The sequence below is a fragment of the Lagopus leucura genome, unplaced genomic scaffold, assembly GCF_019238085.1.
Source record: "Lagopus leucura isolate 7727_CA_CO unplaced genomic scaffold, USGS_WTPT01 Super-Scaffold_100157, whole genome shotgun sequence".
NCBI lineage: Eukaryota > Metazoa > Chordata > Aves > Galliformes > Phasianidae > Lagopus > Lagopus leucura.
The window spans coordinates 36852697-36874917 of record NW_024962334.1 but is presented as its reverse complement, the minus strand read 5'-3'; the positions used below and the strand labels follow the sequence as shown (position 1 = coordinate 36874917).

General features: G+C 40.7%; 1 protein-coding gene across 2 annotated transcripts in view; it reads left to right on the top strand.

Moving 5' to 3' along the window:
• Positions 1-16026, top strand: part of KIF5B (kinesin family member 5B) — a 31806-nt gene extending 15780 nt beyond the window's left edge. The window contains exons 12-26 of one of the 2 annotated variants that reach the window (XM_042888434.1): positions 1214-1407; positions 2222-2290; positions 3447-3653; positions 4371-4514; positions 5263-5448; positions 6163-6280; positions 6615-6676; positions 6759-6868; positions 7215-7316; positions 8854-8914; positions 8998-9069; positions 9238-9342; positions 9833-10049; positions 11092-11224; positions 13485-16026. In XM_042888434.1, the coding sequence (XP_042744368.1) occupies positions 1214-1407; positions 2222-2290; positions 3447-3653; positions 4371-4514; positions 5263-5448; positions 6163-6280; positions 6615-6676; positions 6759-6868; positions 7215-7316; positions 8854-8914; positions 8998-9069; positions 9238-9342; positions 9833-10049; positions 11092-11224; positions 13485-13491 (1787 nt within the window). In that variant the 3' untranslated portion in view covers positions 13492-16026. Of the gene's footprint in view, positions 1-1213; positions 1408-2221; positions 2291-3446; positions 3654-4370; positions 4515-5259; positions 5449-6162; positions 6281-6614; positions 6677-6758; positions 6869-7214; positions 7317-8853; positions 8915-8997; positions 9070-9237; positions 9343-9832; positions 10050-11091; positions 11225-13484 lie in introns of both variants that reach the window. The other variant, XM_042888433.1, reaches the window with a different exon arrangement.
• The last annotated feature ends 6195 nt before the right edge of the window (positions 16027-22221 follow it).

Genomic DNA, 22221 nt, shown 5'->3' with positions numbered 1-22221 from the left:
AACACTACGCCAAACAGTACAAAGAATACTAGTGCAATGATATTAGGCTGATGTTGAAGCTTACTATTTTTTCATTGGAATTGGAACAACTTTAGTAATCACATACTGACAGAAATGTGTGCAAGTGTGTTGGTGTTAGGTTCTTCAGTGCCTGATTTTTTAGCAGAACTAGATTGAGGTACATTCTAAAAAACTCATCTGGAAGTAAAGGATGATACTAACTGTAATAGCAGAAACTGTGCAGAAACTTCAAATTCAAAGCGGTGTTGTAAGATTTTGTCCTCATTTATAATTCAAATGCTTCTATGGGCAAAAAAAAAAAATTGCTATCAGTACAAAATATGTGCCTGCTCTCTCTGAATGAATGAGTTCTTTTGGACTGAAGCTACTGGCAAAATGCAAGATGAATATGAAATTGTAAATGTAAGATTTAAGGTATGGATGTATTCTGGAGTTTTCAGTTTTAGAAGATGATTTTGCCATCATACAAATCGGACAATTTGTGCACTGCATTCTAGTGTAAATCTGAGGAAAGAAATGAAAGGCCTCACTTAAGTTGGGTGGGATAGGATTTATTTATTTTTCCTCCTCCCTGTCTTATGTAGAGACCACACCTGGAATGTTGAGTGCAATTCTTCCAGAATATTCACACACCATGCAGGAATGTTGGAAAGAGCCCATATCATTCAGGGGCTGCATAAAATGCTTTGTAATAAGACACCAAGGAATTTACTTTGAATTTACCAGAGAAGTGGCTAAATTTGTATGTGGTATTTTTTTTTTTTAAATGTGAAGGTAGTAGAGTGTTCTCAGGAAAGCGTTGATGGACATAGAAACATACAAGTGTAATTGTGGGAATATTTTTAAAAAGCAAATCAGTTTAGCAGTAAATATGGCTACATGTCATGACAAACTGCCAAAGAGGGGGGGGAAAAAAGGGTTTCTGTCAGCAGTACCAATTAGATGCTCTTCTGGAAGATATTTTGATGTAAGATTTACAGCCTACAGCAGAGTAACTGGCTGAAATGTAACATTCAGTGATAAGCAGGATGTAGTCTGGGTGATGGAGTAGTCGTTTTTGCCATGGAAGCTATGAACTCGATTGCTTATTAACCATGGAGCTGTACTGTAATTAGGGAATAGATAATACTTGGAAGATGCTTCATGACCAACTCTGCTAAAAATTTTTCATACGTGTATTCCTTTATTTAAGGGGAGACTGTACCTGTTGATGAGCAGTTTGACAAGGAGAAGGCCAACTTAGAAGCTTTTGCAGTGGACAAGGATATTACTGTTATTAATGATACTCCAGCTACCACGATTGGAGTAACTGGCAATTTCACTGATGCTGAGAGAAGAAAATGTGAGGAAGAAATTGCCAAATTATACAAGCAACTGGATGACAAGGTATGCCTTTTTATATTTAACATAAGACCTCTTTGAAATGCATCTTGAAGTGCATTGTGTAATGCTTAATTTGCCAGTCTTCATTTGTTACTACAGCTTGTTTAAACTTTTGCCAGAAGGAGCTACTCTAATTCTAGAGTTCTGATTAAGTGATGTTCAGATGGCTTTGTTCCATCCAAAATGAGCATCCTTTCTGAGGTTGTTCTTGCCCCTTTGTTGAAACTTTGCTGGAAAAAATTGTACTGAATGTAAAGGTGGGGTGGAAGACAGAGAAAAATAAAAGTTGAGAAGGAGGAGCTCGTGAGAATCTCAACTAGCATTTGTGCTTCCTGGATGGTGACCATTCTTAGCTGGTTATTTGGATTAATTCTGCACCAGAAGAAGGAAAATAATAAGTAAGCAGTTAACTGGAGGGAAAAACTGCTGTTTTCAAGTAAAATATGCACTCACTGCCTACAATCTAAAATTGAAACAGCTGTACTAAATTTGGTGAAGAAAAAACCTCTATTTTAAGATTTTATTTCTATATTTTATTCTCTATTTTATTTAACCTCTAATTAAATCTGAATTGGTTTTGGAAGTTCAAAACAGACTGAGGAGGATTTGTAAAAGCACAGTCAGGAAAATGTTGTCTTTGGAGCACAGCATTGTGTACATCTGTCGTGTGTATGTATGTTTTTTTGCTTTTACTGCTTTGAGTTGTCCAGTCATCTCAGAACATGGAAAGATTATATATCTGATGCTACCTTTTCATAGACTGTTTTTCTCAGTGGTGTTTGTCAGTTTATTGAACACAGTCTTTCTTTAACTGCAGGATGAAGAAATTAATCAGCAGAGCCAACTGGTAGAAAAACTGAAAACACAAATGTTGGATCAGGAAGAGGTGAGTTTTGCTTTTGTACCTTTATTTTGCTTTTCTTTGACTCTCTGTCTGAGATATTCTTAGTGGGCCAAAGTTTATGACTAGGAAGTAGGGTGGTGGCTCATTACTGTGCAGTGTTCTTTTTTAACCTGAATTGAAATGCTCTGCTTATTCATTCTTTCCACTTACACTGTGCTTTTGGCTACATCTGAGCAAGTCTACTTGAACCTTAAGTATCCATGAGGACAGAAGAAACCTGTGTGACCCACTGTAGGGATCCTGCATTAGCAGGGGTGTTGGACTCGATGGTCCTTTTCAACCTCTGCAATTCTGCAAAGTATTTCATGCAAAGATGTAGGCTGTTGTCTTCTTCGTACAAAATTAGCAGTTTGTCAAAACTGAAAGTACTTTGATTTACTGTAAGAAATCTTTTCTTCTGTTTACTTCAGTCAGTATTGCTGTACTGGCAGCGAAGTTGGGCAGGGGCTATGTGTGGAATATTGTGGCCCTTGATATAAAAAGGGAGATCTTTGTTGTTTCTACTTACTGATACATTCAAAATATCAATGACATGTGAATACAAGTATAACTTAATTGCATGGGTAAACACCTATCAATTTTGTTTAACAAAGATGACAAATGCTACTTATTTGTTTTTTAAAGTAATAATTTAAAAAAAAAAAAAAAAAAGAGCTTGATGTGTTGGCCAAAAGGGAAATGAGTTGAGAATGCAGAAAGTTGGAGCTGTTATTTACTCTTTACTTGAATTGCATCTTTTCCAACTCTTCCTTTTGTCTAGCTGTTCTGCAGCAGCCAACTGTGTTGAAGTTATGAAAGTTTAATCACTAATTTGTTGACAGTTTTAGATTCATGAGAAGTATTCAGCAACTCTTTAGAGGACTTGCAATGTTTTGTGTGTTTTCATTTGCTACCTTAAGGGCCTTGGTCTGCTCTCATTTCCATTTTGCAAAGACTGTAAAAGTTGAAGAATTCTGGGTATAGGTGTATCTCATTGTACCTATGCTTAATGTCCTTACTTTGTTATGCTAGACACTATAAAAAAAAAAAGTAGGTACAGACAGTTTCAGTAGATACATGAAGACATGAAGATTTCACTTATTAAGGCATTTTTTTGTTAATAATTTGTTAATTTAAATAAATCTCATCGATGTTGTAGCTTCTAGCATCAACTAGACGGGACCAGGACAATCTGCAAGCTGAGCTGAATCGCCTTCAGGCTGAAAATGATGCCTCTAAAGAGGAAGTGAAAGAAGTGCTACAAGCTCTTGAAGAGTTAGCTGTCAATTATGATCAGAAATCTCAGGAAGTAGAAGATAAGGCGAAGGAATATGAACTGCTTAGTGATGAACTCAATCAGAAATCGGTAGGAAAATTGATTGAATTGATGAGAATCTTCAACACATGGATTTTCTTGTCTTAGCTGTGTATCTTGAAGCCAAAGGTTTTTCTCAAGGAGAAAATGAGAGTTTAAATCTAGAGCTTGCTTAATACCAGAAAAAAAAACTTCTGATTTGATCACTGGAATGACTGATACACTCCTTATATGCCTTTTTTTTTGTACTCTCCTTCCTCTCTTTTGCATGAAAATCCAGGAATTCTTTCATGGTAGATATGTCCTGAAAGATTTCTTCCTGTGTCAAAATTTGTTTAAATGTTTAGTGAAACTATTTGTGGAAACTGTGTTAGTCTTTTCAGACGCATTCAGAGAGTGCACAGTTTTGGTACTGATGTGTGTTGACAGAACTGAGAGATGGATATAGAAGTAAAATTAAGATGTTGTCATTCTCCGTCTGTCGCAGCAAACCCATGCAGTAACTATCCTCTGGCACCACTGGAATATTTCTGCTCTTTTAAAGCTGGTAAACAAAGAGCAGGCAAGTTTAGAGCACACAGGCTACTGAATTGCAGCTGCTGCAACCACAGCAGTTCAAACTAACTGCAAATCTGTTCTGGAGTAATAGTAATGCTTACAGGCTCCCAGAACTGGGTGCTGTGTTTTGATGTTGCAATATTATGTAATGTGGAAGTAGTTCTAAAAATGTATGCATTGTTTATTGAAATGTAATTATTTTTACTGCAGGTCACTTTAGCTAGTATAGATGCAGAGCTTCAAAAACTTAAAGAAATGACTAACCATCAGAAGAAACGAGCAACAGAGATGATGGCCTCCTTACTTAAAGATCTTGCAGAAATAGGAATTGCGGTCGGAAATAATGATGTCAAGGTAAGAATTAGTGCAATTTTTAGTGCCATGTATTGCACACACACACTGTGGATGGATAGGGTGAGGTTTCATCGTGCAGTAAAAATAACCACCATAGGAAGCCTTATGTATTAATAAATTCAGAATTAGGTTATTTCTTGCTTTTTCTGTGAGTTACCAGGTCCCAAACAGAAATTGATTATGCAAACGTGAGAGAGAGCAGGTATGATATTTGAAATAGTGTTTTCATTCATACTGTTCTTGGGACCATGACAGTTTCAAAGGTGTTGTCTTGGACCTACAGTGGCTACAGGGAGGTTACTTCCCTTAAAAATGGAAGATATTTCTGAAATAAAGTGTGATCTAGAGGATGACCATAGGGCAGGAACTTAAGCAGTGCTGTAAGTGACATATTACCTTTGTGCAAACAAAATAGCTCAGGAAAGGGAAACAAAAACTAACAGAATAATTATTTTCAAGAGTCTAGCTTAGATCAAGTAATGCTTTTTTGGTGTTAACCTGCAGGTGCAAGTTGCCAATACCTCAGTCAGGTTCATTAGAGTTAAGCTTGTAAGGGATGAGATATTAAAGGTAACCTTTTAAGCATGTTACACTTCCAGGTTATTCATGTAAGTTCATTTTGATGGCGGAGTGCTGCGATTACTGGTTGGGTGGGCGCCAGAATGCTAGGCACTAAGTTGCTTTACCTCATCTTGAATTCTGTTTCTGTACCTAAGCTTTCTAAATGTGATTCCACAATTTTCAGCAGCCTGAGGGAACTGGCATGATAGATGAAGAATTCACAGTTGCAAGGCTGTACATCAGCAAAATGAAATCGGAAGTAAAAACAATGGTAAAACGATGCAAACAGTTGGAGGGAACACAGGCTGAAAGCAATAAGAAAATGGAAGAGAACGAGAAGGAGTTGGCTGCCTGTCAACTCCGCATCTCCCAGGTAAGTGTTTCTTTACAGAACTCAGCTGTATCCTTTGTATTTGTGCTTTTGAGTAATTGTGCAACAGGATGTTAGAATTTCCACAGTATGTTTGCAGCCTGATAATACTTCTGTAACATTTGTATTAATTACTAGGGTCTTTATGTTCTCTGTCATGGGATCACTTACAAATACAGATCTCACAAATCTTGTGCTCTGCTCTAATGCATCAAGTTCAAAGTGGAAGAGGTAGCGTTAGCACAGTGACATTGCAGTAATTTTACATGCACAACTGGCTGTTTATTGTGGTTGTTAGAGAAGATGAGCGATGTGACTTCTAACCACCACCACCATTGTGATCACATGTGCAGTTTAATTATTTTGATTTGCATACAGATCATCTTTTATGAATAAGATGATGTGTGTTTCTGTGCAGTTTTCTAAATGCAGGGAGCCTCTTTCTGATCTGATAGTATTTAATATTCAAACACATCTCTTCTCCCTGCCAGAAAATGTACTTCACTCAATTGAGCAACGTGAATGCAAGATGTTCTAACAGGCTGTGTTAACAGACCTAGTTGTGTACTCATATTCTTCTTAGAGATTTAGTTTGCACCATTTTTATTTTGAGACTAGGTTGCTTTTTTAAAGAAATAAGTAAGAAATAAGGTGTTTGTATAGATGTAATTCCACGATACCTAGTTCTGAAGTAAATGCATCATTTCATTCTACAAGCACGAAGCCAAGATCAAGTCGTTGACTGAGTATCTTCAGAATGTGGAGCAGAAAAAGAGGCAACTGGAAGAGTCTGTGGATTCTCTTAATGAAGAACTAGTTCAACTGCGTGCACAAGGTAAGAACAGTTTTTGGTAGTCAGTCCTTCCTTCCCCCACCCCAGTTGAAAAATGTAACAATAAATATGAAAGTGGTCAGTCTAGACTGAAGGGCAGAGCTATAAGGTAGCTTCTTGCTACTGAACTTACAGCGTTAGTCAATGGGAATACATACTTGCTGTGTTCAACTGCTAAGAGTAGGATTAAAGATGTTAATGATTATAATTGATGTACATAGATATGCAACTTCGGTATTTTGAGGTGTGGGAGAGGAGGAAAGGGGAACTACCTTCATCCTCTTTGTGGCAGCCTAGATACCTGGCTGAAAAGTCTTCTCTTTTCTCCCATTTCTAGAAAAAGTCCATGAGATGGAGAAAGAGCACTTAAATAAGGTTCAAACTGCAAATGAAGTCAAGGTAAGCTATTTTTTTTTTTTTTTAACAGCCCAAATTATAACAACTCAAAGCATAATACATGCTGTTTTGTTTTTTCAAATAGCAAGCTGTGGAACAGCAGATTCAGAGCCATCGTGAGACACATCAGAAACAAATCAGTAGCCTACGAGATGAAGTTGATGCAAAGGAAAAGCTTATCACTGAACTCCAAGAGTAAGCGATTACCGTCATTGTGGTAATGGCAGATGGCTCCAGACTGTGCAAGTACAGAAGGACAGTAGGATGGGAGGGAAGTGGCAGGGATTTTTCTTCATATTTCTGTTGCTTTACTGGATGTCATTTATGATAGATGCACTTGACTGCAACAACATATCAATAATTAGAAACTAAGGCTTCTGATAACATGACTTGGATTGCAGTTTAATGGATTTCTGGATGCTTGTCATTACAGTGATACAACAAAGGTCTTTTCTGCTTCAGGTTAATTTAAATAGATATCAAAGACATATTCCTTTCCCATCCTTTTAAAAATACATCTGATTATTTACTTTGTCTTCAGCCAAAATCAGAAGATGATGCTTGAGCAGGAGCGTCTGAGAGTTGAGCATGAGAAGTTAAAAGCAACCGATCAGGAGAAAAGTAGAAAACTGCATGAGCTTACGTAAGTGATGATCTCACATAAAACAAGTGTGTGGAGGAACTTTTTTTTTTAAGCTAGAGACCTGATATGATGATGAAGTTGCTTTCACTGTTTGATAGATATGCTTATTAAAGTGAGGCTCCAGAGCCACCTTGAATTTAATTTTTTAGAACCTTTTTCACTGCCTTAGTATATAAAGCTGGAAGTAAAATAATGAAGGATGCGAAGATGTCATCGTTTGATGTGACAAAAGGCCTGGCATTTTTCAGTGTCGATGTGCTATGGGATGAGCAGTTAACTTCATATTTTTACAGCTAAGTTTTGCATGCTGTAAGACTAAAAGAGACTTGCATTAACATTAGAACTGATCCTTACTGTTTCTAGTTCTTGCGTGGTTTAGCTAGTTAGGTAGTTCTGACTTATACTGCAGAGGTTCCAACAATCAGACTCGATTGATCTGTTTGTAAGCGATAATCAGCACATACTTCTCAGGACTTTTACTGTGAAATACGTTGTTGGTTAAATTGACTGAAATTTGAATGGTAGTGTGTAAGTAAGTCCACCTTATTTATTTAATATACCTCTAATAGTCCCAATAGATTTTCTTGTCATAGAAGATTTAATAAACATACCACGTTTGTTTCATATTTTGCAGGCTAGTAAAAGAAATACACAGCATTGATCTCTTAAGGGGACTTGCTATGTTAGAAACTTTGCCCTTCCAAGGATCTGCAAGAAGCATTAAAATTCATTTGATATTATGTCCTCCTCCTTCAATCCAGTTATTTTATCCGTTGCACATCAGAAATGTGCTGGCAAAGGACAGACCAGAAATAATGCTGATTATTCACATTCTATTGACCTAAATAGTTGTATAAGGTGTCTACAACTATTTTCCAGTGAGGTCTGGAAAATGGGTAGAATGCTGACAGATTCTTTAGTATATTTGATCATCTGAGATGTTTAATCACTTAGCTGCCATCTGGTAGTGTAACTGGATGAGAACTTTCCAGAGCGTTAGCAGTGCAGTCACTGCTTGCGCATTAAGTAGGAAGACAGGAGCTGTTCAGAGCAGTACTGTTGGGTTATATTCCTGGAAACTGAAATTCCATTGCTTATGGTGCAAGCTTTGGCAAATGTAATGGAGGTGAGGTGGTGGAACAAAAAGAGAGAATCCCAAATCCATTGCTTGATACTTAACACATTCATAGATCATTGAAGAGAAGAGCATTTGTAGAATAAGATTTTCACTGGTGTTACTGAACTTGATTCTGAAAAATCTTCCTTCATTCATTTTATAAATTCATAATTTAGATAGCTGAAAGTACTTGTTTGTATCTGTTCAGTATTAGGAGTTCTCCCTCTTTGCCATTTGCAGCTTTCTCCCTTGTTCCATGCGAATTTGAGTCGTGTCATCAGTTGGTTATATCCATAATCACGAGGGCTTCAGCTGAGAAATAGATGTTTTTCATTTGAACCATGTGGTTTACCACTCTAGTCTTCTTAAAGCATTTTCAGCTTTGTTCAGATGCTTTAGGATGAATATATTCTCTTTTAGGGTTATGCAGGACAGACGGGAGCAAGCAAGGCAAGATTTAAAGGGCTTGGAAGAGACTGTGGTAAGCTTATCAAAATATGTTCTGTAGGAAATGGAATTACTTGCTTTTTTCCTTGAGAAATTTCTTTTCTTCCTCAACTGTAGGCTAAAGAACTTCAGACTCTCCACAATCTTCGGAAGCTGTTTGTTCAGGATCTGGCTACTAGAGTGAAAAAGGTAATGTGGTGCTGTGATGATATTTGGTGTCTCTGAGATTGTTGTGTACATTTGAGACTCGGTTCTAAACTGAAATTGATCTGTGTTTTATCTGTTTTGATTTTAACATGTAAGTTCAGATTTGTACTCGGTATCTTTTTTTCCCTTCTCATGCCTTTGTTACTGCAGAGTGCTGAGATTGACTCGGATGATACAGGAGGCAGTGCTGCACAAAAACAGAAGATTTCTTTCCTTGAGAATAATCTTGAACAGCTTACAAAAGTTCACAAGCAGGTACGACGAGACCGAATTTCAAGTTCAATCAAAAGCGAGCAGACTACTTAATCTGCATCATCATGGAAGTGATGTGTTGTTTATGAAGTAACTGTTTTGAAAGTATTTTGATGTCTTGAATGTATTTATTGATATAAAACAGTAGGTTCAAGTTTTCCTATAAAATAATTTGGTGGGTACCAACGAAATAGTTGTTTAAACCAGAGAAGACTGAAGCTGGTGTTAAGAGTCAGTGTCTCATTCTGGGCGAGATGCCTGCTTGTCCCTGACAGCACGTAGGCTGTGAGTGTCTATGTTGGGTAGCGTATTCTTTCATAGTAACAGATGACAATCTTAGTGCTGAGCTATTAGATTTACTAGAAGTTTAAGTATGCTAGGATAGGTGCCGTGCTGTTCATACTAGACAGTATGCCTGGTCAGGGGATTATGTGTTGGTTGGCTCTACCCATAAAGAGAGAAACCAAGAAACTAATGGATTTAATTTCTGTAGCTGGTACGTGATAACGCAGACCTTCGTTGTGAGCTTCCGAAACTGGAGAAGCGACTTAGGGCTACAGCTGAAAGAGTTAAAGCTTTGGAGTCTGCACTGAAGGAAGCCAAAGAGAATGCGTCTCGTGATCGCAAGCGGTATCAGCAGGAAGTAGACCGTATAAAGGAAGCTGTAAGATCCAAAAATATGGCCAGACGAGGACATTCTGCACAAATTGGTTAGTAAAGAATCTATTGGCTTCTAAAACTTCCAGCTCTCCTGATGTACTTTTTTCTCTGCGTGTATTTTTCAGCCATAGTTGGATCCACTCACATGAACATGGTGCGGTGTTCTACAAGTTCTGTTGTGGCTAACAGTTGAACTGCGTGTGTGTTCTGTTCTAGTTTGTATCAGATGGGTTGTTTCTGTGATCCATTGTGTGAGCTGGGAAAGTTTTACCTAGAATTCTACTCTGAATGTGTGTTCTGGCTCCTAGAACAAAACAATACTGAATGCACGTCTTATTTTTATTAACAACATTTCAAGATGTTCAAGAAGTAGGAGTGTGGGATTTAATAGACATTATCAGTAGTAGGTGTGCTGTTGGACTGGATCTTAAAGGTCTTTTCCAACCTTTATGATTCGAATATGGCAGAACTTCATAAGGCTGTATAGTTTTGTATGAAGTGAGCTGGTGCAGTGCTCAGTGCAAACAGTATTTGTTTATGAAAGCACATGAAGCATGTGAATTGCCTGTCAAAATTACTTTGTTTTGAGTTCCAAAATATAGCAAGTATTATAATGTGTGCTAGTAAGTAGTGCATGGAGCAGTGTTATTTGTGGAGCAGCCCATATGCAGAACTGCTAGCAGAGCAGTGTAACTAGTGGTAGGTGTGAGGTGGGCAGTGTGGTAGAATTCTTCTCAGGAACATAATGCTCGTGAAACTTAAGTGATGAACTGAATTTCTCCTGACAAGAGATGGTGCTCTTCCAAGGACATCCGTTAGGTGGAGCAGATAGTACATGTGAAGATAATTATTCAAAACTTTGTTAGCTTTAATTCCAGCAGGCACAATAGAAGGAACACTTTGTCAGATTAGTACTGACCATTGAAAAACAGGCAAGTTCTGAAAATACCATCTCCTACATTTGTTTTAATTTAATTTAAAATGCATTCAATTATTATTATTTCTCCTAGGACGCTGTAAAATAAGCATTAGTAAATTTGAATGTTGAAAGTGTTACATGCAGACCTGTAAGTCGTGTCTCTCCTCATACAGCTAAGCCCATTCGTCCTGGCCAACATCCAGCAGCTTCTCCAACTCATCCAAGTGCAATTCGTGGGGGAGGTGCGTTCACTCAGAACAGCCAGCCAGTTGCACTGCGCGGAGGTGGAGGACGGCAGGACAAAGTGTAAGTTTGGCTCGAAGGACTTGAGACTGCTTTTGTGTCAGCTTCATTACTGTCCGTCCTTCTGCATAAAGTCACGTGAAGAATCGTGGACTTTTTTTGCCCAGAATTTATAGTTTGAAAATCAGTATTGATGTGCATCTGATGAATGCAATTGTTTTGTTTCGCAACTAACATCTATTGTCCAACAGTAATGCTGGAGTTCTGTTCCAGTAGAGCAAAAAAAAAAAAAAAAAAAAAAAAAAGTAAAAAAATAAAGGCAATAAGGATACTATTACCAGCCACAGCAAATAGCTAATATTTGGGAAGGGAGTGGACATGTCATGTTCTTTTGGCTTGCTAGTATTTCCTTTTGTAGGTCCCTTTAGAAAGCTTTGGACAATAAAATAGAAAAGACCCTATTCTTATACATTGTTTCCTTGCTGTTTATACCAACTGTGTACTGTGTTGTGTGTGTTGGTAATTTGCAGGTGTTTAATGGAACAAGTAATGTCTCTGTCCAGTAAATTTAAATGTACTAATTAAAATACAGCAATAGTAATTGAAATCAATATATGCATTTTTAAAATTGAGACTACATCTCTAATCTCATAAATTGTTAAACTGAGTCAGGTACTCATATGTAAGTTATTCACTCAATTAAGTCTCTTTTATTAACATCTGCACTGTAGTTCATTTATTGGCCACTGAACAGAAAAGCTTTGCTGCCTCCTCTGTCATCACCCTCACTTCTGAGTGTTCAAATAGGGATATCTTGTAGGAATTCTTAGTTAAGATTATCTGTATCTTCAGTTGGAAAAGGCTTCCAATATGATCCTGTGATCATTGGCCTTTCCCTTGTTGAATGGCTCCAGAGTGGCTTATAGTAATCGTGTTTTTGTTCATTTATTGTTGTTAGCTGAATGTCTTTTCAAGACTTTTGCTGTAATTGAGGGGAGGAACTCACGCTGTAGAACTAGTTAAAGGAACCTGGTTCTGTTCAGTAGTCTTTCTTAAGGTAGAGGGTGAAGAGGAATGTAACTTAATTTGGAATAACATCTGCCTTCAGTGACCAAGGAGCTGGCAATTCATGGATGTTTGATTTTTATTTTGGAGTGATGAAGCTTATCTTGCAATTACTTTGACAAAGGTAGTCTGGTTCAGCTGTCCAATGCAGAGGCATCTGGATTGACCTAATTTATTGTAGATGCCTGGAGCATGTGGATATTCGTGGTAAAATAGTGCTGCCTAGATCTGTAAAGAGAGAGAGAAAGAGATTACTGAATGTCATACGTCTTTATCAAGTAGCTTAAGTACCCTTATAATCAGCAATAAGGGACTGAATTTTGAGCGTTTATCTTGCTGTGAAGAAGGAACTTTCACTGTTGGTCGTGGGGAATTTAAGCAGGAGACTTAGCACTTTGAGTTTTGGACTATTTGTAGATAAATCATCAGAGAGAGAAAAATAGATAAGTTTAAAAAAAAAAAAAAAAAAGAAAAAGAAACAAGAACAACCAAATGACAAAAGAAACCAGTGACATAATATGCTCACAGAGTCTCTTTAGGCAGTTGTAAAGCTTTCATAGATATCTTCAGTATAGGCCTGTTACCTGTTGCTATATAATAGTGCTGAGTTTAGCTCTTAAGAGCAGAACAGTGGTCTTTTTTTTTTTTCTTCTTATGAGGGCTTATACTAAGATAGCAAGCATCTGGATTTCTGGTTAGGTTAGAACTTCTGGCACAGTAGAAACATGATATGCTGTTTCATATCTGGAGACTGCCATTTAACAAATTATTCTAGGTATTCTCTGGTAAACGAAGAGAGAGTCATTTGTTACTTCCCTACAGAATCAAACTTCATTAGTGCTAAATAATCTCTTCATCCCCACTGTGTCCTTCCAGAAGAGCAGCAGCTGCTAGGTGGGTAGGTGGTACCCAGACAGTTCTCACTTCCCTGGAAAAGTAGCAATAGCTGTGGGAAATGGAGATAGAATTGGCTGGATTGTAATGTTTGCTGCTTTGAGTATCTGGTCTCAGTAGTGTTAGTCAGCTTATCTTGCTGTAAATTTGTATTGGTAACAGCCAGCATTGCTTAAATGCTTTGTGTTGCGTAATTTCTCATTCTAAAGCAGATGTTGTATTAGCATTTATTTAAGTGGTTTAAGAATTGAGCTCTGAAGAGCTGTATAAATAGTGAATGTGTTCTACTGTAAGTGTAAATAGCATGGCTTTTTTGGCTTATCGAGTACAAACCTTTTAACTCCTTTATTTTTCTCATTTACAGTTGCTGAGAGGCTAATGCAGCATGAGGAGGATTGGATATCTTGTAGAGGGAGTCATTCCATGACAATAATCTCTCCCTTTGGGGACTGTAGGATTATTTTTTGAAAATGTATAAATTATACCTGGCCTGTACAGCTCTTTTCCCTTCTACAAATTCTGCTAACTAATCCCCCCTTCCCCTCCAAACAGACAAACTAGAGTGCAATTTTGGCGTCTTGAAAAATGACATGTTAGTTAAAGTGTAGCTCTGCTCATTACACGGTTTGTCTTTCATGTCTTAAATTTAGTCTGCACTGTGCCAAGCTGAATGTACATTAAGAAAACCTTAGTTCAGATTTTCTAGCTTCTTTTGTGTACATTTATTGTCTTAGGGAATGTGCAACAGTGTTGAAGTATATTTCCATTTCCGTCACTTCACATAACACTACGTGTCCCACTGAACTAGAACGGCACTGCGTAACATTACGGTTTTCCTTTGGAATGCTGCATAGAGCATTGGAACTAAACTTATTTGTACAGCATCAGAATACTGAAGTGTGCTTACAACAACGGCCCTACGGCACCGCGAGCGCTGCACCACAGAACTACAGAGTTCAGTATGAACGAGGCTGTTCCACTGTTATCTGATTCGATGCCCCTCTATCGGGTGCTTTAGAATTAAATACTGTACAGTACTAAGAGTAAACCGAAGTTTACAAAAAAGACTCTGGCAATGGATTGTCTCATCTGTCCTGTTCCTGGTTCTACACACAGTACAGTCTGGTGGAGTGAAAACATTCTGCTTCATTCTGATGAGCTTGTTTATCCATTTGTCTCTATCTGTGACGGTTCACTTTCGCTGTTTCATAATAGTGAAATGAGCACCATCTAAAATGTAACTCGATATTCCACTGCATACACAGTACTGAACTTTGGGCTGAAATTTTAACTTCCAGTTACAGTAAATTTGAGCGACGATTTCAGATATGCCTAATCGAGGATAAGACTTCTTAAAATGGATGTATCTGCAAGTCCCAGAGATGCGTTTAAAAATAAAAATAAAGCACTACACTGAGTTGTACTTGTAATCCGTTTGTGAGTAGGTATATGGAATGTCCAAAGTGGTAGTTGTTGAATCTTTTTTCTTCTCTTTGCAATAAAGTCCTGTGAAGTGGCTAATGAAATGAAACATGGGTTTTTTTGGTTGGTTTTTTTTGAGCTCTGATATTCCCACTGAGCTGAATCTGGGTTTTAAACTCTTCTAGTGCAATTTGCCTAACTTATTTGTAGGGTTTAGCCACTATAATTCTTAGAACAGCTTCTGGATAGTAATTAGTTATCAGGTCTTTGAGGAAGAAGGAACTGAATGTTACGGAAAGAATTTGGATGGCTCTCCATGCCCAATTAATACCACTTTGGAGTTTTCTTGATGGGTGTTCCGCAATTATTGTGGAGAAAGAGGTCTGTGGCTGTTCAGACAGCAGTTCATGTTCAACTTTTATATAATAAATAGAGAAAATATTTATATTATGATGGAGTGTAGTCAGACTTTAGACCTTGAACCACTAGTTTTCTATATCTACATTAGTCTGAGTTTTTAATAGTTTGCTTTTGAAAGGCTGAGTGTATCGGTCAGAAATGTCACTTGTTTTGGAGTTTTCAGCGTTTAAGGCTTCTGTTGGTGAAGGCTGCCCAACACTCCAGACTTGCTTGTTTCAGAGCGTGTTCAAACACAGCACACTGAGAAAAGGAACAGCAAACAGTTCACCTGAGATTTCTCATAATGGAAACAGCACTGTCCGTTATTTCTCTTTGCATTAACTCCTTCAGTGCTCAGGCCTTCATGTACTGATTTGCAATCACAAAAGCAAAACCCCGCTTTCTTGAAAATGCATTCAAATGAAGCAGGATTTTTTTTCTCGTGCCTGTGAATGGGGGTTTCATTTCTGTGGGTAATCATTGTGGGTTTTGGTGCTGAAAATTGCTGTATTTAAAAAAATAAATGGTAACTAATCTGTAGCTCAGCGTACGTCACTTTTTTGTATTTAAACTTTTTTTATTTTAAACCTTTTATGGAGTTTACCAAGAACTGCCTCTTAAAATGTAAAAAGGAAAAACGGAACAAAAGACCTTTTTGTTTTCAGGTTTGGCTGTCATAGGTCAGCTGGACGGGACAATTACTGTTTTTTGTAAATGTAATCTTCAGTCTCTACAGGGAATGTTCAGCACTGCTAGTTAAACTTGCAGTCTTTGAATGGTTCTTATTTTTACGTTCCTCTAGGTCACATTTTTACAGGATGGTTTAGGATAGGAACTCGGTGAAATAATATTTATTTCAGGTGAATGACTAAATTATTTGCATAGCTTAAATGCTGACTCACTGCTGTGTGTGATTCTAAATTTGACATGAGAGGACAATTCTACCTGTGGACTAAGATGATTTAACTTCAGTACACTTAAGATGCATTAAAATGATTGATTTGGGGAAGACGCCGTATAGTTTTAATTTACTTGCATGCTGTAAATGTATTTGTGTTTAAATAAAGAGAAGAAAAATCTTTGAACTTTCTGCGTTTATTGTATGTGCACCGCTATGTCAAATGGTCAGGGTGTATTTTAACTTTACAGGTTTCCTGGCCAATTATGTCATCTGTGATTGCATCCCTAACCTTTTGTCCCACTGTTCGCAAGTTTTTCATACGCCCCATCATAAATATTTAATCTTGGTCTTCAAATGATTTTTCATGATTGAAAAATGAAACAAAAAAAACAACCCTGCAGTTAATGCCTTGTGGAAGAAATTTCTGGGAGCAGAAGGCAATAAGGATAGACGTGTCCTTGGTTTGGGGCTTACTGACAATCAGGGAACCATTGCTACTCTTGGATTATATGTGTTCCTCAAAATAAAACCTTGTTTGGAAACAAATTGGAAATGTGGGCAAGTGATGTGTATTCTGAGCAAGTGGAAGTGACTTTTTTGAAGGCTTTTAAGGGTGAAGATGCCTCATTTAAAAACAGCCGGATGCAATGCTTCCCCTCAGTATCTTCTCACAGTGTGCACGCTCGGGGGCTGTCTGCAGTCTGCTGTGGGCTGTTTCTTTGCTTGTGCTTGGAGGACTTTGATGTGCTTGGAGTGTCTTGCAAATCATGTAGACTTGTCCTCCTTTCCTTTAGCAGCTCCTGTCTGTGTGCTTCAAGAACTTCTTGTGTTTTCGACTTGGTACCTGGTGCTCGCTCATTCCTGTCTGTGAGAGCACAATCCCTTTCTAAAGTTTTGTAGACCTCTTATCTGTCTGCTGGGCGTTTTCTCCTTGAAGACTAATTTTTCTTTTACTGTAATTTGTGACGCTTGTTTCTGCTTTTGGTGATTGCTCCTGAACTGATACATTTTATATGGAAGCTCTTTATCACTTGCAGGGTAATTTTCCCAGAAAAACTTGCAGCTAAATTTGTAGAGCTAATATATCTCAGATGTACAGAAGCATGCACAAGAGCCCTAGATTTAACTCTGCTGATACATCAAAGATGATCTCAGAAAAGACGCTGACTGTGAAGCTGCTCGGGGCTGAGCTAATCCTATACTATCGAAGATTTGAGAGCCTTCTGTTAAAGGACGGCAGTTCGGTCACCCTGGCGAGGTGCTTGATCCAGGTGTGCGCTAGGGCTGAGCAACTCGAACCACTTCCGTTGCAGCTGAAGGCTACGGGATGCCTGACCAGCTTCTGGGGCTGTGAGGGAGCGGAGGGGAGCTCCCTCCCCGCGGAGGCCGGGCTGAACGCGGAGGTCCGTTAACCAGCCGCCCGCTCTGCCCTCGGCGTGGACCTCGTTTCTGCTTTCGTCGGAAATCCACACAGCTCTCGAATGGGACGTGAAGCCGCGGCTTCCCTCAGGGCCCGGCATGAGGCTGGAAGCCGAGGGAGCGGCAGCCAGGGGACGCGCTGTGCCCGGCTGCGGGGCGCCCGCTTGGGAGCGCGGGGCCGAAGCGCCTCGAGAATGAGCGTCGTTCGTTTTGCTTTTGCTTCCCCGTCCCACCGAAGCTGCGTTTCTCTCGCCTCCTCCCGGGTCGCAGCCGCCCCGGGGCCTCCGCCGCACGGCACAGAGAAGTCCGGGAGGAAGTCCTAGAGGCGCGGGGCCGCGTGGAGCCGCCCAAACCCGCGCGGTCCGTGCTTAGCCTGGCTTTTTTACGGCTCGCTCTGCCGCCGTCCTGTGGGTCGAGCTGTTTGTCGCGAAGGAACGCTTCAGGAGCAGCGTGCACCGTTCAGTGCTGTTATTAGAAAACTTCTCTACCTCACGGAGTTGCACAAAACTGAATCTTGACCTTAGAATACTGTGAGAAGTCGCGTGTGGTGTTTCTTAATGTTCTTCTGGGCATCGTATGCTCTTTATTTAAGCAGGTTTTTTGTTGCAGGAAGATACTTGGAAACATCATAAAATCTGGTATCTTTTTGAACTGCAAAACAGCGATACAAGATGCAGAAAGTCAGAGCTCCCCTTGGTGCTGTGAGTCGCTGTCAAATGCAGGTGCGCCCACAGATGCACTCATAGGTGATGCTCAGAGACATTTCAGTGTTTTTCTCCCATCTCCGCTGATCCACAGACACGTGAGCTGCAGGAGAGAGGCAGGAGGAGTCATTCCTGGTGAGAAACGGATTTCTCCCCCCACACTCATTATTTTAGAGGACTGTCAGTTTCCCTTGGCAGCCCGTACAATAGGCTGTGTAATAAATGCAGATAGCATTAAATTAATGTTTCATTCCCAGGGTGACAAACAGCAGCATCCAGTTCCAGCACAGGGTAAGTCAATGGCAATGTGGCAGCAAATGAGCCATTCTGTTGTGGGCTCATCAGAGATGCAGAGCACATGACTTGCACTAAAATGATCCACGTAGCTCCGGTTGAGTTTATTAACCTGGAGACACACTGGTGAAAATGAGCTGGGGAGCAGGAGATGAGAGAACGTGCATAACAAATGGGCTTAGCACATGAAAATAGGCATACATTTAAATAAAATACTGCCTTCTAGTTTTCACCCAGCTGTAACCAGAAGCTTTGCAGAAGCTGTCAGGAGAGAACTGTATCCCCCTGAGTGCAGGGAAGGAGTGTATGTGCAGGTGGACAAAAGGGCATTTAGTCAGTGGAGCTGGCAGAGTTCAGGCCTTTGTAGCTGCTAGTGGAGCAGTGACCCACAGCTTGGCTGTGTTGGATTCTTTGGTCAGACAGATCCCTGCCTCGGCTCCCTCAGCAGCATGGGACGAGGCAGGGCTGTGCAGAGCCAGAGGAGTTTGGGAACTGTTGGGAAAAAGAGCTTGTGTAAGGTCAGCACGCAGAGGCACTTGGGGTTGGTTGAAGACAGGAGAGTGCCCTGAGCCCTTCAGACCCTGTCAGGCTGTTGCAAGGGCGGGCTTGGCTCTGAGGTCCCCCCTCCGCTTTCCCTTGGCTACATTTCTCCCCTTCTGTTGGACACACAGATCAACTATGGCTGGTGAGGAGGTCTCATCAGGCCCAGCAGTAACACGTTTCTTTAGGCTTCATGATAGATAGCTACTCTGGAGGGAACAAGATACCGAGATCTTGAGACTACCTGCGAGTAAGGAGACACTTGCAGGGCAGGGAATTCAGCCTTCACGATCTCACCTTGCCCCACGGTTCTGTTCTGCAGGTCAGCAGTGTGTTGGGAAAGTGGGGACAGTCTGGGTTCCCTTTCTGCTCAGCTGTGTGCCGTGCGGTTCTGACAAGCTGCTTCCCAGCGCCTGCTCCCACGGAGAGCCACACTTCTGCTTCTGCTGGGGATAAAGGCTTGTGGGCACTAGCTGCTCTTTGTTTCTCATCTGATTAGATCACAAGCATCTCATTTCTGTCCCTTGAAATGATTCTGAAGATTCTCATCGTACTTCTTAAATTTTCCCTTTTTAAAATATTATTATTAATGAAAGCTCTTGGAGCCACATCTGGAATGTTTTATTGATCATAATCTCATGGCTCGGAGCCGATCTTGGTAGCTATAGAGACAGAATTTTTTCTGATGTCACCATAACTGCATGGAGTAAGGAGGAGCAGGCCACTTAAATTGCTGAGCAGCTAATAAGTCCTCTTTCTGTAACTGGTTTAGAGTTTTCTAATTTTATGCACTGAATAATAGATTGGGACAAAATCACCCGTGCTGTGGGAGAGGGTAACGTAAGTGTACGTTGCAATGTCTCATGAGTGCTTTCTGCTGAGCGTGGTGCTCCCTTCCTCTGCTGGGCTGCAAACATATGGCAGGATGAGCACATGGACCCTGTGTGTTGGGCAGAGCTGCTGCTGGGGGGGGCTGCTGCTGGAGCAGTTCCTGAAGGGTGGGCCTGGTGTATGGAGCTGTGCTGGAGATGTGCTTGGAGAGTTGCAGCCTGTGGGAATCCCATGCAGGGTGGGTTTTGGAAGAATGGTGACCATGAGAGGGGCCCCACATAGGGCAGAGTGACCATGGAGAAGTGACAGAGATGAAGAGTTATGGAGTAACTGCAGCCCCCCTTCCCCTGGACCGCCTGGGGGGAGGAGGTGGCAGAGGATGGGGGGAAGTTGGCTTTAGTCTGCTTTAGTTCTCAGTGCTCTGTTCTGTTAGCAACAGGCAATAAATTACATTATTCTCCTTTGTGCTGAGTCTGTTTTGCCTATGACAGTAATTGATGAGTGATCTTGTCCTTACCTCAACCTGTGAGTTTTTTCACCATATTTTCTTCCCCCATTGTGTTGAGGTGGGGGAGTGCAGGAGAGGTGTGATGGAGTCCTTAGGAAGTGTTGCAGACCATGGACGAAAAAATCAGAGAAAAAAAAAAAAAATCGGACAAAAAAATCGGAGAAAATCAGTAGTATTGTATCATAGAATCAGGGCAGGCTCCTGCTGAGCTTATTGACTGCCCCCACAAAGGGCCTATATTGTTGTTAGTGAAATCAAGCTGGCAGCTGAAACACAAATCACGCAGGGGCACTGCTGCTCTAAATACACCCAATCATCAGCTATTTGGCCACCACTTTCATATACAGAATTATAGAATCATTACGGTTGGAGAAGACTTCTAAGTCCAACCATCAACCCATTCCCACCACTCCCACATCCCTCAGTGCCACATCCACACGGTTCTTAAACACCTCCAGGGATGGTGACTCCACCATCTCCCTGAGCAGCCTGTGCCAGTGCTTCATCAGTCTTCTTAAAAATATTTTTTGCTCATGTAATCCTCAGAGCCCCACTGACTGCTACATGGCTTTCCCTGCAGGTGTCTGTTCCAACCGAGAAGGCCCATCGCAGACACAACACCCCAAGAACCATTTTTTAGTATTATTACATTGAGTCTCCTTCCACCCTAGCGGAGTATTGTGGGCAGGCATAAGTACTGGGGAGAAGGTGGCTTGGCCTGCAGTGCTTTCCTGTGTGGATGGGAAACGTGCTCAGGTGTGTGGGTCCCCACGAGGACTTTAAGTGAGAACAAGGTGAGGAATGTTCCTGGCAAAGGGCAGGGGGTGGGAGATGCTCTGCTCCCAATTCAGTGGCAAGGGAAACTCAAAGGGACCTTCTATAGAGAAGTAGTGTTTGGCTGAAGGGAAGAAAACCACTAAGCCAAGGGTAGAAACAGCAGCAAAAAAAACAAAGCCCAGCACCAAAGTGAACCAAAACAGAAAGTCATGACTCATGCATGGGTCCGCAGAGAGGATTCCCTGCTCCCACTTCCTTTATGCCATCAGTGAGTGGAAAAACCGCCCTGTTTGGTTTTGTTTTGTTTTGTTTTGCTTTTAAAGACAGGTTTAGAAAGAGTGTTTGCAAAGAGGCCTTTGACCCCTCAGGTGGGGCGGGGCTGGGATCTCGTGCTGACTTCTGCTCCTGCGAGCAGTACCTGCCCTGAGCAGCCAGTGGGTGACTGGGGTGCAACGAACACCAGCCTGAGTCACATACCACGGCTATCTGTGACTAGCCTGCATTCATGGCCAGCCACATGTGGGGGATTGATTTCTAGGCTTGGAGCCTGAAACTGATAGAGAGGAAGGAGAGCAGGGTGGTGCATTTACCTGAGGAGTTCGGTTCACGTTCATATATGTATTTCTGACCGAGTCATTTATATTTGACACAGTGAGTGCTCACTCACACATTCACCAGCAAACATTCAGTCATGTTAGACAGAAGTTGGCTGCTGTCTAAAACCCCAAATTACTCAAGCTCTGAGTGAGCACTATGCAACGTATGCAGCATTTATCCAGGTTCTACATGCACAGGTTAAGCTCTACTTATATCTCTGTACACATACATCTGTGTGGATGTACAATTGCATTTCCTATTCTTTGAGACTGGTCAGCTCACCCTTTGGGGCAGAAGCAGCCCTGCAGGTGCCCTGTGGCCGAGAAGGCCCAGTCCGGAGTGGGCAGTCAGTGCACAGCATCAGTACAGCAGGACGTCTTGTCTGACCTCTGACTCGTTTGAAAAGAGAAATGTCACTCCATATTGACTCACCCTGCAGTGAGACTCATGCTTTCCAAACAGCTGCAGGTCTCTCCCACCCTCTAAAATATTCTTGTGGGGGAGTGATGTGGAGTATGTTCCCTTCTGAAATGTTATTTTCATTTGATGTGTGTGGTAATGGGTGTGCAACACTGTCACTGAGATTACCCAAGAATGTCACATGTTGGAGAGACTCTGTACCATTTGTTTCTATAATGGTGCTTTGTGATATTACAAATTTTAGGCGATCTCTGTTCAAAGTGAAAAGCAAACAAGCTGATATTGGGAA